This window comes from Aspergillus sydowii (assembly GCF_001890705.1).
Source record: "Aspergillus sydowii CBS 593.65 unplaced genomic scaffold ASPSYscaffold_6, whole genome shotgun sequence".
Lineage (NCBI taxonomy): Eukaryota > Fungi > Ascomycota > Eurotiomycetes > Eurotiales > Aspergillaceae > Aspergillus > Aspergillus sydowii.
In genome coordinates this window covers 238,512-251,876 of record NW_024467864.1, presented here as the reverse complement: position 1 = coordinate 251,876, position 13,365 = coordinate 238,512, and the positions used below count along the sequence as shown (strand labels likewise).

Genomic DNA, 13,365 nt, shown 5'->3' with positions numbered 1-13,365 from the left:
CCCTAACAATAGGTATGCTCCAAACCTCTTATTTATTTTCACTTGTGTTTTGCCAAGTCGAGTCGCGGCTTGTTGCTGGATTCGCAGTTTAGAAACACATGTCTAACTGATGTCGCAACTTGTTGTCCCCGCAGACTCGAGAATTGTTATGGCAGAGCAGAACGGCCACGATGTGGTAAATCTAACCCTGTCGGGCGGCGGTCCTTCGCCTTCCGACGTTCCTGCGAGCACCACCGACAAGAAACCTGCTGGAGGGGACGAGGGGGAGATAAACACTACCGCTACAACACCATTCGAAATCAAGACGAAAGTTGAACCAGAAGACCAGAAAATGCACACCTTACAACCGACGGAAAGCAGCGACAAGCAGAGGTCCGGAGAACAAACCACAACAGTGAGTGTTTTGGACAATATTCCAGGACCCCGACTTACTCCGACGCAGGACGCATCAAAGCAAGGGCCGGGTACAGTGGCAACAAAGGTGCTTGAAATGAACGGGATAACATCAGCATCGGATGGCGGGGAAGACACGGCCTCTCTAGGCGGCTCAGAATCCGATGCTAGTCGAACGGAAAGTAGAGCTCATAGTCGTGCCGGATCAACCAAACGGCCAACAGCATTCAAGCCGGTTTCTTTCGCCAAATTTTCCGTCCCCAAAGCGCCGGGCACACCTCCGGTGGCTAAAGCTCCTGAAAAGAGTACGTACTTTGCCTGCCCGCACTGAGGAAGTATAGAAGTCATAACATATCATAGCTCCGTTGTCCACGGGGACTCCTTTGGGCACACCCTTGCAGAATCCACGGCCTCGTTTGGTCGCAAAGACAACGAGTAGCTTGCGCGACCCGTTATCAAGAGCGGGCACTAGCGGAGCTAGACTTGGTGGAGGTGGCCCTGATCCCAACCAAGTCTGGAACAGGAATCGACGTAAGGCACCTTAACTGGGAAAGAAATACGAGTTGTCATCTAACGAATTTTACCCTCGTAGCGGTTCAGCAGGCGCCTCCGAAACATCTTACCGACGAGGAACTGAAGCAACAATATGGAATTCATATGACTTCCAGAATCCAAGAAGATGGCGGCGGCACAGAGGCAAAATGGGCTGATATTGATGATGATGAAGATGACTGGGCTCCGGATACTATTGAATGGACTGATGGGACGAAAACCGATTTAAAAGCCGAACCTTCTCAACCAGAGCCTGTTTCGAGAGCTGCACAAGCCACCACGGCAAAACCGATGATCGAGACGAAAGAGTCCCCGCCGGTGGAACAAATACCTGCGGCCAAGGAAACCCCGAAATACATGCCCAAACCTGTCACGTCCATAGGACCAAACCCTACAGTTCTCAGACTGGGAGCTAATGCCGAACGACAAGCGAGAACTGCAGGCATTTCTGCAAAGGGATTCAATAATGAGAAGCTACCCACGTCCTCTACAAGCCCAGCCCCTCCCGCAAAGTCACCATGGGCTCCTATCCCGCCCATTGAAAGAGCGCCTCCGGTCATTCCTCCGGTTCAGGCTCAACCTCCAACACGAGCTCCCTTTCCCCACCGGGAAAACGTCAACGACGGTCCAAGTTCGACTAGTGCTCCTAAAGAGATCGCGGCGGATGACTTCAACCGTACATGGAGGGAATCACAGCCAGGTACGCGAGAGCTTTATAACTCAAGGTCAGGGCGTTACGAGCCTGTTCCCGAGCCGAGAAAAAGTGGTACCCATCGGAACGAGCAGAGCTTCCGCGCTCCCTCAGTGTTGCAACGACCCGCAGCGCCAGGTGAGCATGCAGGGCCTGCAGAACCTTCTGCCGCATTCCAAACTCATAGGACAAGTGTGCAAGACGGTGCACATTGGACTCGCCGTCGAACTTCGTCCAATGTTAGCGGTGGAAGTGGAAGCTTTGGTCGGCGGATGTCGATTGGTCGACCTGACGCAGCACAAAGGCCATTTGAGACTCGCAGAGGTTCTCAGGTAAACGGAATGATCGAGCCGCACATCCACGCACGAGAACATATCCCTAATGAAGCTCATATACGGGACATCTCACCAATACGACATGGACATGGCCCCTGGCCTCCGCGCGACCAGACCCTTGCCCCAGAAAAGGTTGCTAATATCTCTGCTGGTGAAGGTCAACCTCCTGCTACTACACCTGCTACTGATGGACAGCCCGGAATACCTCAACCACCGCAGGAAGATGCGGTTGCCATGCAAGAGCGGATCATGAAGGAGAAGCGTATGGAGGCCCGCCAGCGGAGGTTGGAACAAGAAGAGAAAGAGGAAGCTGCGAAGCGTGAAAGAATCCGACAGAAGCTCGAGGCCCTTGGGCCACCACCCGAAAAATCCAAGGCGAAGAGCAAGGAGTCCCCTGAAGTCAGCAAGGTTGAGACGACGACCACTGGTCCTGCTCAATCTCCTCCTAAGCCTCCTGTGCCAGAACCCACTGGGGAACCAAAACAATATGGCATGATGAAGGTCCATCACCCAGATACCGTGAAAAAACTCATCGAGAAAGAAAGAAATCATGATAAGACTACTTCCGCGGCTAATGTCCGGCGCGTCTCTTCACCCAACCGGGAGTTGAAAACGGATGCTGCTACAGCAAATGGACCTCAAGCATCACACGAGCCTCCTGCGCCACTCGAAGATATAACTGGTGATCAAAGACCTGAAGGGGAAAACGCTCAATGGCGTGCTGGCATAAATGTTCCCAACACATACGCCCCTTGGACAGGCAATACCAAGCTTGTTGGCCCCACGGCCCCCTTGACGAATCCCTGGAAACCTTTAAGCAACGATAAAACATTAGGGAATGGTATTTTTGATCAGACCCTTGGAAATTTCCCAGCAAGGGACTTGACTCTGCGGAATCATCTTGGTTTGGAGCAGTCACCACTCCCTCCTAGTTCACAACCATTCCCCACGACCACGCGATCCGCCCAAGAGAGTGCAACGATCTCTCCACTGCCATCCCCCGAAGCTAGGCATGCCTCCTATGATGCGCTAAGTCCGATTGGTCGACCAGGCCCCATCGGACCCCCAAGGGCGCATTCAAGCTGGCAGCATGATGTACGTACTGCTGCATGGAATGATTTCCGTGGTGTTGCTACGAAGCGCGAAGCCGAGGAAAATGAGAGGCTGCGCCATGAAATGAATGCTGTCCGTGACAGCCAGCCTTCGCTTCAGGCTAGCTTCAATGAAACTTGGCGACAAGTTCGCACGGGCGACCAAGCCGGCCAGAGGCAAGTTGTCGGTATTTCCAGAACAACAGATGGGAATGCTTCTCTTGCAAATTCTCTATCTAGCCTTGAACACCCTGTTGGGCCACTTTCGTTTGCAGAAGCCCATGCACGTCCTCTTGTGAATGTCCCTATCCGGAGTTCGCGGTTCTTCCCGCAGGCTACTGAGCATAGGAAGCCGACATATGAAGAGGTCGATTTTTTCCGAAGCCCTTCGCCACCTCCCCCCGAAGAAGTATCGACACATCCTGTATATTTTGGCGATTCGAATAGACCGTTAGTACACCTTCCAGCACCAAAACCGATTGTCAAGCTTCCACCAAAGGTGGCTGCTCCACCACCTACACCTCCGACATTTGCCTCCATGGTTGCTTCCAATACTCGTTCTGGCCCTCCGTCAACTGCTACAAACTGGCAGGAGAGGATCAATACCCTCTTTGGTAAGAAGACGTCAGTGCCGGAAAAGAGGAATGCTCTAGCAATTTCATCAGCGTCGAAAGAGCCTCTTGATGTGCAGTTGCATATCGCAGAAGTTTCTGTTTCACTGCCCTACAATGGGGAACCTCAGTCTGGAGATGGTGAACTGACTGCAAGACAAGTTGAGGAAGCAGAGGCAATGTTTGAGGACCGTGAAGTAGGCTCACTACCTGTTGTACGAGTGCCCACGATGGCTCCTCCAGCCGCCTGGCGAGCTGCGCCTGCGCCATCTCAAGCCCGCTTGAGGTCGAAGGTTCTGAAGGCGATGCAAGTCCATAGCGTTGAACCCTTCATTTTTGGGCCTCGCGATAAGGAAGCGTCAGCAGTCAATCAAATCTTAATCCGATTTCCTGGTGCAGTTGAGACAAAGACGGTGGCTGTCCCAAGGAAAGCAGGATCTCATACCAATCCTCGACCGCGTGGACAACCTACATATAAGCCTCGTAAGAACACAAAACCACGCGACGGCTCTGGTGGCTCGAATTTCAAAAAGACTGCCACGCAACAGTCAAATGGAAACAGCCAGACACAACGACAATCGAGAAAGTCGTCGTGGGGGGACCCTACTACCAATTCAACCTAATAATGCCATTTGAACGGGACGCTCAAAGTCTTTTCTTATTCATAGACGCTTGAGCAATTTTGACTTCATTTCTCGAGCTTCACTGTCTTCTCCGGATTTCGGGTCCTTCTTCGTTGAGTGTTTGATGAGCTACGCATGCAGGGAAATGGATGGAATTCGGGTTCTCTAGCATATGTTCTTTAGTGTTTCTCTTGCCGTACAATATTCCCTACCCTTCTTCCGTTTCATTTTACCTTCTTCTTCAACTTACCTCTTCTCCTGTACTCATTTTGAAAGTAGCTATTCTATTTCCCGATATGAACCGGGATACAAGACAGATTTACTGACATGGAATCATGTACACGTACGTCTTACTTCTTCACCTGAGCAGGAATCTCCAGAGCAGGATCTATGATACATACTTATTGTCTTGTCTGTAGCGCGTTTTGCTCGTCCGCGAGGTCGACAGTAAGTACTTAGGACTGATAATCAAGCCAAGCATGTTCGACTTCACCCATACGGGACTTTCCAATACTTATATCATACTGATAGATATTTTAATTGACGACCTAAGTATTTGTAGTCTTCCGTGTTTCCCACATCAACCCCAAAGCCGTAAACTCCAGGTATATCGCTATCATGAACGCCCACACCCCTTCCCTTCTAACGCTAGAATAATTGTACATCAAAAGCTGATCAGCATATCACAGGTATCTAAGACGATAAAAAAAAATCGCGGGAAAGAAAATTCTAAAGTCGAATATCACACGCTCTACCAGTTCCAGGTTCGGCTGGAAGCCGTGAACACGGGCGGCTTCCATTGGAGTCGTGTTGGGTCAATCTTGCGAGAGCCCTTAATTTTTTCCTTCTCTACACGTTTGTCGCGCTCTTCAATGACTTGGTCCGTGAGTACAATGACCCAATTTCCTTTCTATATGGTTGTTAGATTTTATATCAATGAGACACGGAGAGTGTAATAAGGGCAACGTACGTGATACCTAAGCATTTTGAATGTAGCCAGCGTCTCATGAACATCTTTCTCGGTCATTGACGTCAACACGGCGAGGTCGTTCTCACTGACTGCCTCGCGCCCAGGATCTGTAAGGATATCGACGAGCGTTTCACGCCAATATTGCCTGTATCCCAGCAATCCCAAATCACTGAGAGGTTTCTCTGGGGAGCCGAGCTTCCCTTCCCGCTTGCTAAGCTCGTAGCTGAAAGAGATGAGGAGTCTCCCAAAACCGCGCCGTTGGTATTGTGGCAGTGTCAGAATGCATGCAAGATTGTAGCCTTCGGCAGAGTCCTTTTCTTTGGAGAAGTAGCCAACAAGGTGGCACCCGGTGTCGTCCCGAGTGCACATGCAGTAGAAAAGGAAAGGATCAACATCGTAGTAAAGGGTCTTGTGGTCCAGAAAGAGTTTGCTGAGAAGGCAAAGATTGCGGCACCATGTTCGCTGTCGACGGCCATCTACTTCAAAAAATGAGATGTTGTCATCTCGGTAAATTTCGTTTCCAGGAGGATGTGTGAGTGTGCATTTGGTGCGGTGACGTTCAAATGCGCGCTTGTTATCGAAGTAGCCCAAACAGAACTCGTCGATGTAAACCACCTCAGCGTCAGAGAAGGAAGCAGGATACGGAGAAAAGTACCATGGCTCGACATCGTATTTGCCCATCTGTAGTCGATCAAGGTTTCGCACTCGGTGAATTTCAGTTGGGTTCTGTGTCATACTGCCACTAGTACGCAACCTCTCGATTTCTTCTTCCCGCGAAGGCAACCCTAGTGCCCGTTCCTCCTCTTTGATTTCTTTTGCATCTGTGAAGCTAGCATCCATCATATCAATGTCCTCGGAGTCAGCTTTCGGAGTCCCATTTGCAGATACCGCTTCTGAGCCCAATAGAGACAAGTTCACGGGAGTTTCATCGCCACGATTCTCCTTTCCGCCTGCTTTTGACGGCCTCTGTACTTTTCCTACATTGACATTTTTGCCCGTGAGAAGGTCTGGGGTTGCGGAGACATCACGGCTACCAGCTCTAGCACGCTTATTCTTGCTTGGAGCTTTGTTGGCAGGGCCGGTTTTCTTCTTTTCTGGTTTCTCAGGCTGGGGCCATTCAACTTCTTGAGACAGGTCGAGTCTAGAAGAAGCGATCCATTCTAAACAAAATCGTCAGCTGTACTTTTCTTAAAAACTCTTCTATGCACGACATACCGTCGAGACGTTTGTTGAAATCAACATAATGGACGCTGTAGGTGTGATCAGCAAACTGTATCCCCTGAAATAAAATTGCGGATTAACTCACTAGAAAGCAAGGCCATCTTTCCGCTGCTTTATAGATAGTATCTCTGCTTTCCTTAACTCTCCATCCTATGACACTGTTAATCGTCCTTCACGATGTCACGTGATCATTTTTTCAAGCGGCCGGCGAAAGGGGATGTAGAACGCACCTTGTGGACCATGGCCTTTACACCGATCCTAATGTTTCATTTAGCATATGCGACCGATAAAAATGGGGTCAAAATCGCAAATGTAAAATTTATATTGCGCGTAATCACGTACCTGATGGTGTTGAGGGTGGCGAACCCCTTCTCAACGGGGTCCGGGGTCCCGGTGGCCTCCCCGTGAGAATCTCTGACGCCCATCGTGATCGGGAAACAATCCTCGGTGTATCAAAATGGAAAATATAGATAAAATGTCTTTGTGGATGATTCTTTCGATGAAAACTTCGCCGGGCTCCTTGAGGCGATTGATGGAGGATTTGAGTGACGGAAGGGGGCGGGAGACCGCCTTTCAAGTTTTTGCCTCAAGCTTTTTGGTTGTCCGTTTTAGGTTCCCTGGCTGTACTGGCTGTACCATCGTTACGGAATCGGGGACGAGTGAGGTGTACATAGTAAAATGGCATGTTACCATCAAAATCTTACTACCTATGGTTTTTGGGAAATAAGAAGAATTAGAATACATCGTGAAATACAGGAATAGCCTCCATATTCCCACGCCTCACTTTCAATGCCAGCCGTTCACCATGCCTCCTGTGCCAGCAACCAGCTCATCCAGCTCCTCCTTTCTCGATCGGTATTGTTCCTGAGCTTCTCGTTCTCTGCGCATGACAAAGGCGACATCTTCACGTAGTTTCTCAAGTCGCCTTGAAATCGCAGCCTCTTCTGATATTTGGAGTGTGCGGAAAGCGTCTAATTCATCCTTCGATTTCTCCAGGGCTGTGTGGGCTTCCGTGACCTTGGTCCGTAGCGTCTTCGCCCGGTTTTGATAACCACCGTAATGCAGTGCCAGCTTCTTTTCAAGTTTATTTCCCTGCTCTGCGGTTGCGAGTAGAGATGCCTGTACATTGTCAAAGACGCCAATCATTCGCTGCTCTTGCCGGTATGGGTCCTCGTCTTCGTCGACGTAGTTCGAAAGACCAGGAAGAGTGTTTGAACGGGTAGAATCCCACTGGGTATCAAACTCATCCGCCCACTCCTGCATTTTCTCGGAGGACACCTCGGCCGTAATGGCCGCACGAGCTTCTTCCAACCATCGGTCATCGAGCCGCTCCAGTTTCCGGGTTTCACCTTCAATTTTGGCGCCAGGAACAGGGAACTTGCTTGCATCGTTGGCGATAAGGAGAGCCGCCTCCTTAGCGATTAAGCTAGAAATTGGGTCTGTTACATGCGACACACGCTCCATTAATGCATCGATATCGAGCACAACAGGTCGAGGGAGTGCGCGTTGGTAGACTTGTGTCTGGCGTTTATGCTCAGCCGCAGCAGCTTTGGCCTGGGCCTCACTTTCTTTCCTGTCTCGTTCTGCCGCATCCTCCCCTGAGTATTCTTCCATTGTAGTTGGTTCCGTCGTTTCAGAGGGCAGCTCTTCGAGCTCCCACTCGGTTTCTTTAGGCTTGGGGAGCGCCGCCAACCTACCGCGGATACTCTGCCGCGCGAGATTCTCTTGTATCTTTATATCCTTAGGTGTGCTTCCAATGAGTTGACCACCGCCGATCTCCTTGTTTAGTGAAAAGTGATCGCGAGGAGTCCGCAATGGTGTAGCCCCAGGGCCAATACCTCCTGGCACAGGTGTTGCGCCAACTGCATTTCCTTGTCTAAAAGGCGTAGCCATGGGGTTCGGTGTGACAATCTCCTGGCGGCGGGGAGCGATGCCGTCGAAACCCGTTGAAGATCCTCCCTCATGCAGGGGCGTATTCTCACCACCCAGAAGGGATGATTGCGTTTCCGTTAAGGCCCTGATATTTCGAATCTCATTTGCAATGTGGTCTTCCTCTGGGGGAGCTCTAGGTGTTCGGATTGGTGTCCCCCCGACCATAGCGGAGTAGTTTCCAAGTAGTCCTCGGGTTCCTTCTTCTTCTCCCACCATTTTGCTGGCTTTATCTCCTGCCATACCCATCTTGATTATATCCTCCATTTCGCTTTCGCTGACTTGGGGACTGGGAAGGACTAATGCTCTCCGCTTGCTGCTTTGCTCCGCTTCCCTAATCTTCTGCATCTGGCCTGCCCGAGCAGCAGCCGCAAAAGCAGCAGAGTTACTGTTCTTATCATTTTTCCTCTTCTTCCGTTCGGCATCTTCATCCTGGTCTCCTTTGCGCTTGTTCGCTAGTTGTTGTTTTCGAGGATCGAACATTTCACGTTGTCTCTCATTGCGGGCCTCCTCTTCGCCAGTATCATAGAACCCAGGTGCCGCTGGCTTTTCAAACGGAATATCCGCGTTATAGTCCATTTCACCCTGCTTTCGTGTAACAACCTTGATATTGATACCGGCGTTCTTCAGCTCACGGCGTTTCTGAAGCACAGCGAGTCGTCGTGATTCTTCAAGCTGTCGTTCTCGAGCCTTACGCTTCGCTTTTTTACCCTGTGTATTCGCAAGACGCGCTCGAGCCTCGCTCAGCATCTCTTTCTCATCCTCATCCAGGTCGATGGTATCTGGGCGGGCGGGCTTGGATTCTGGGTCGGGGTCTAATTCACCGGGTCTGCAAACAATTAGCAAAAGCAGGTCCCGAGAGAGAGTTTCCGAGTACATACCTTAGCCGTCTGACGTCGTCTGCACTTGGTGCAGAGCTTTCTGCGCCAGGGCCTCCCAAACCGAGCTCATCGTTCTCACGGGCCTCCGCTTCATCCAAAAGCTTCTGATAACGTTCTAGGCACTGAGTTGCCGTGCGACCTACGATCGGTGCAATCGTCCGCCATTGCGTTGGCATCAACTTGGCCAGATGCAACAGCTTTTCGTCCTCTTCCCGAGACCATTCCACTTTCCTGATACCGGGATCAAGCCATTCAACCCAACGCGCTTTACATTGCTTCGGGGTCTTTCTTGCCAGCAACGAGGATACACGCGCCCATTGGTTTAGACCATACTTCGAGACCTAGAACCACAAAACATCAGTAACGTCGCGATGGTAAAAACCGGATAAATTCCATCTTGGAAATCGTGATTTCGACCTTACCGCCGCTCTAAGGACTTCGTCCTCAATATTTGTCCTACAGATGAGTCAGTCGGGAGCTCAAAGAAAATTGATTAACGATTTTCGAGTTTCAACTTACCAGACACCTCCTTTGACGACCGGCATGGCTGCGGAGACTCGGCAAAGCCGTCGTTATACCAGTCCACGGAAGGGAGTATTTTCTGCGTGAATCTGGTGTAGTAATCTACGACCGATAAGTGCGGGCTGGCCGGAGTCGAGAGCAACTTGCGCGTGGATGGACGGTAATGAAGAAAGCTCATCAACTGAACTTAGTGTCCGCGATAGGCGCGAAAGTAGTTTAGCGCGGTAGGCGCTAGTTAGTTATTAGTTAACTTAACTAGGTCGTTCCCCGCCGTATTATGTAAGCAGATCCAGATTTTTGATCGAAAAGATAAAAAAAGTTCGAGGATGTACAAACACTAGTAAGAGCCCCCGGCACTCAACTTTTCATTAAGTGTCCGTTTGAAGGGTTTGTCAAAATGTCAACTACAGTGGAAGCACCTCGTCAATACGGCCAGCCCTCAAGAAAGGGCAAGAGGGCATGGAGAAAGAATGTGGACGTTTCGGAGGTTCAAGAAGGTCTCCGTTTGTTGAAGGATGAAGAAATTAAAGGGTATGATTCCACGTTCGCCGATAATTTCCCACTGAATCGATTCTAACTTTTCAATTAAAGAGGTGTTTTAGCAGAGAAACCTTCCGAAGAACTGTTCGTCATTGACAAGAAGGGCTCGTCGGAGATTCGCGACGCATACCGAAAACAACACAAAAAGCCTCTGAAAGCAGATGAAATTCTCGCACAAAGATCTGCAATAGCAGCAGTGGACACGCGGAAACGTGGGAGTTCCAACGTGACTGACGGCGTCATTGAGCCGAAGACCAAGAAGCACAAGAGTGACTGGGTTAGCCGCAAAGAATGGAAGCGTTTAAAGCAGGTGGCCAAAGAGGGAAACCCGATGGATAAGCCAAGTGATGGTGGTTTCTACGACCCTTGGGCCGACGAAGCGGATCCGACGCCTCTTGACGATCCCCAGTTCGATTATCTAGAAAAGCCTAAACCGAAGGTGGCTCCGGAAACTCTGAAGCGACCTCCTATTTCCCTGGCTGCCGATGGAAAGGCCGTTCCCTCCGTACGAGCGCCAACCGCTGGTACAAGTTACAATCCGACATTCGAAGATTGGGATGCGCTGCTACGAGAACAGGGGCAAAGGGCCGTCGAAGAGGAGAAGAAACGATTAGAGGAAGAGCGTAAGGAACAAGAGCGGCAGCGCCTGATTGATGAGGCCAAGAATGACGATGGCGAAGCCAAATCTGATGATGAAAGCGCTTGGGAAGGCTTCGAGAGCGAGTATGAGAAGCCGGAATGGCTGAACAAGAAGCGCCCAGAGAGAAAGACGAAAACACAGAGGAACAAGATAAAGCGAAGAAAGGAGGCCGAGAGGCAAGCCAAATGGGAAGAACAGAAGAAGAAAAAGGAAGCCCAAGTTGCTGAAGCCAAGGCTATCTCAGAGCGCTTCAAGCTCCAGCAGTTGGAGCGTCAGGAACGGGACAGTGACGCTGACGAATCTTCCGATGAGGGTGACGATACTGACCTGCGCCGCAAGCCTCTGGGAGGGAAAATAAGGTGCGTTTTTTTGCTTATAAAACCGGGCTGTTTTTCTATTTTAAACTAACGATAGCAGGGCTCCGGAAAAGCCGACCGAGGTAGTCCTACCGGACGAACTGCAAGATTCGCTGCGTCTGTTGAAGCCAGAGGGAAACCTCCTAGACGATCGATTCCGTACATTGATTGTCCAGGGCAAGCTCGAGTCTCGAAAGCCCGTATCGCAACCGAGGAAGGCGAAGAGGGAAGTGACCGAGAAGTGGACTTACAAAGATTTCAAGGTGCCTGGGTTATGATTGCTTTAGTTTAAATGGTTCTACTAGATATCATGTTAGTTAATAAAAGTAGTTTTCAAACTCACTAGTATTTGTAATCACTATCAACACATAAGCTCATGAATATAACAATGCGAAGCACGAATAATACCAGTTGCGCGCTCCCAGCGAGGTTTTTCAAGGCCGTTCGAGAATATCGATTGTATACGGAGTATGGGCGGGTGGGTCAAGCCTTGGACCAACCAGACTTTTAGCGCGGAGTTAGTTGGCTCCGCAAACATGAATGATTATTTCTTCTCATTTTCTCCGACTTTGACCAAAGTTCACCATGCGATAGCACCCAGCTCACATTGGAATGGAACTAAAATCACTCTCCAGCAATTGGAAAAGGTTGCAGGAAACCTTGAAGAAGGACGTCTCCACGGGCCCCACGCCAAAGCGCAAACGAGCCGAACCCGAGTCTCAGAATGATCAAGTGAAGAAGCGGAAAACCGTTACAGAAGCAGGGAAAGCAGCAAAACGCATCTCACAAACTGCATACGCCACCAAAAAACGGAATAGAATGTCTCAAGCTCCCTCAAATGCGGTTGGGAAGGAAACTCAAAGTATATCCCGGAAAAATTCCACGGCGGCATTTCCAAAGGACAATGAGGGCCGTTCTTCAACGTTAGTGCTCCGATTCAGTTATTTACTCCAGCCTGCCTTTCTCTTCAGTAAAGAATGATCACTAACAATCTATTATAGCGTCGAAATAGGAAAATATATTGCGGTGGACTGTGAGATGGTTGGAATCGGGCCGAACCCAGACAACGATTCAGTCCTTGCCCGCATTAGTATCGTCAACTACAACGGTGATCAAGTATACGACTCATATGTACGACCCAAGGAGATGGTCACGGATTGGCGAACGCACGTCAGTGGAATAACACCCAAGCATATGGTAGAAGCTAGGTCATTAGAACTAGTGCAGAAAGAGGTCGCGGAGATCCTTGATGGGCGGATACTAGTGGGACATGCCCTCCGAAACGACTTAGATGCTCTTTTGCTCAGTCACCCAAAGCGCGATATCAGAGATACCAGCAAACACGCCCCGTATCGAAAAATTGCCGGGGGAGGTTCCCCTCGATTGAAAATCTTGGCGTCAGAGTTCCTCGGACTGAAAATACAAGAGGGCGCCCATTCAAGTGTGGAGGATGCGAAGGCTACAATGCTCTTGTATCGGCGAGACAAAGATGAGTTTGAACGAGAACATTTGAAGAAATGGCCTGTTCGAGTGGCGCCGGAGAACAATGAGAACGGAGGAGATGAAAAGAAGAAAAAGAAAAAGAAAAAGAAGACCCGTAAGAGGTGAGGATGTATTTGATACTGTGTTCGATATACCCTATAGATGATGAGTTTGATGTATAAATTGTTGGCAAATTGCCGATTACCTGAAAACTTTGCATCCTATCTAGAAATTAGTTGTCCGGGGTTGGATTTGCTGGTCCGTAGCCCAGATCTTATTGTTAATGCCAGCGTGCTATACCTCTCGTTCTTGCTGGACTAACATCAGTACAATAAGCTCTTGCAATCTATAAAAGACACCCCTGTGCAGATAGCATTAAAAAAAGCCATGAAAGATATCTCAATGCACTAGCCGGAGAAGTTGTGCCCTTGCATGAGACACGCAATTATTTTCGATTGGAAGTGAAGTATGAATTCAATATTCCACCTGTAATGATTCTCTTCCTCCATTCGCTTGATACCATCGTGG

General features: G+C 49.7%; 3 protein-coding genes across 3 annotated transcripts; 2 read left to right on the top strand and 1 right to left on the bottom strand.

The window, feature by feature from the left end:
- Window positions 1–109: 109 nt before the first annotated feature.
- Window positions 110–4,296, top strand: ASPSYDRAFT_58467 (uncharacterized protein; the record flags this gene model as incomplete). Its single annotated transcript, XM_040849540.1, has 3 exons — window positions 110–698; window positions 754–924; window positions 986–4,296. 3 exons carry the CDS (start codon window positions 110–112, stop codon window positions 4,294–4,296), a joined length of 4,071 nt encoding a protein of 1,356 aa, XP_040701684.1.
- A 481-nt stretch (window positions 4,297–4,777) lies between these two features.
- On the bottom strand, window positions 4,778–9,981 carry cef1 (putative cell division control protein (Cdc5)). Its single transcript, XM_040850988.1, has 10 exons — window positions 9,817–9,981; window positions 9,720–9,753; window positions 9,298–9,638; window positions 7,292–9,245; window positions 6,830–6,930; window positions 6,718–6,745; window positions 6,573–6,637; window positions 6,482–6,516; window positions 5,267–6,426; window positions 4,778–5,206 (listed from the first exon to the last, which is right to left on the bottom strand). Exons 1-10 carry the CDS (start codon window positions 9,840–9,842, stop codon window positions 5,048–5,050), a joined length of 3,903 nt encoding a protein of 1,300 aa, XP_040701683.1. The 5' UTR covers window positions 9,843–9,981; the 3' UTR covers window positions 4,778–5,047.
- A 140-nt stretch (window positions 9,982–10,121) lies between these two features.
- ASPSYDRAFT_203580 (uncharacterized protein) lies at window positions 10,122–13,165 on the top strand. The gene is made up of 5 exons (XM_040843836.1): window positions 10,122–10,350; window positions 10,411–11,358; window positions 11,417–11,618; window positions 11,950–12,278; window positions 12,357–13,165. Exons 1-5 carry the CDS (start codon window positions 10,217–10,219, stop codon window positions 12,961–12,963), a joined length of 2,220 nt encoding a protein of 739 aa, XP_040701682.1. The 5' UTR covers window positions 10,122–10,216; the 3' UTR covers window positions 12,964–13,165.
- Window positions 13,166–13,365: the final 200 nt, after the last annotated feature.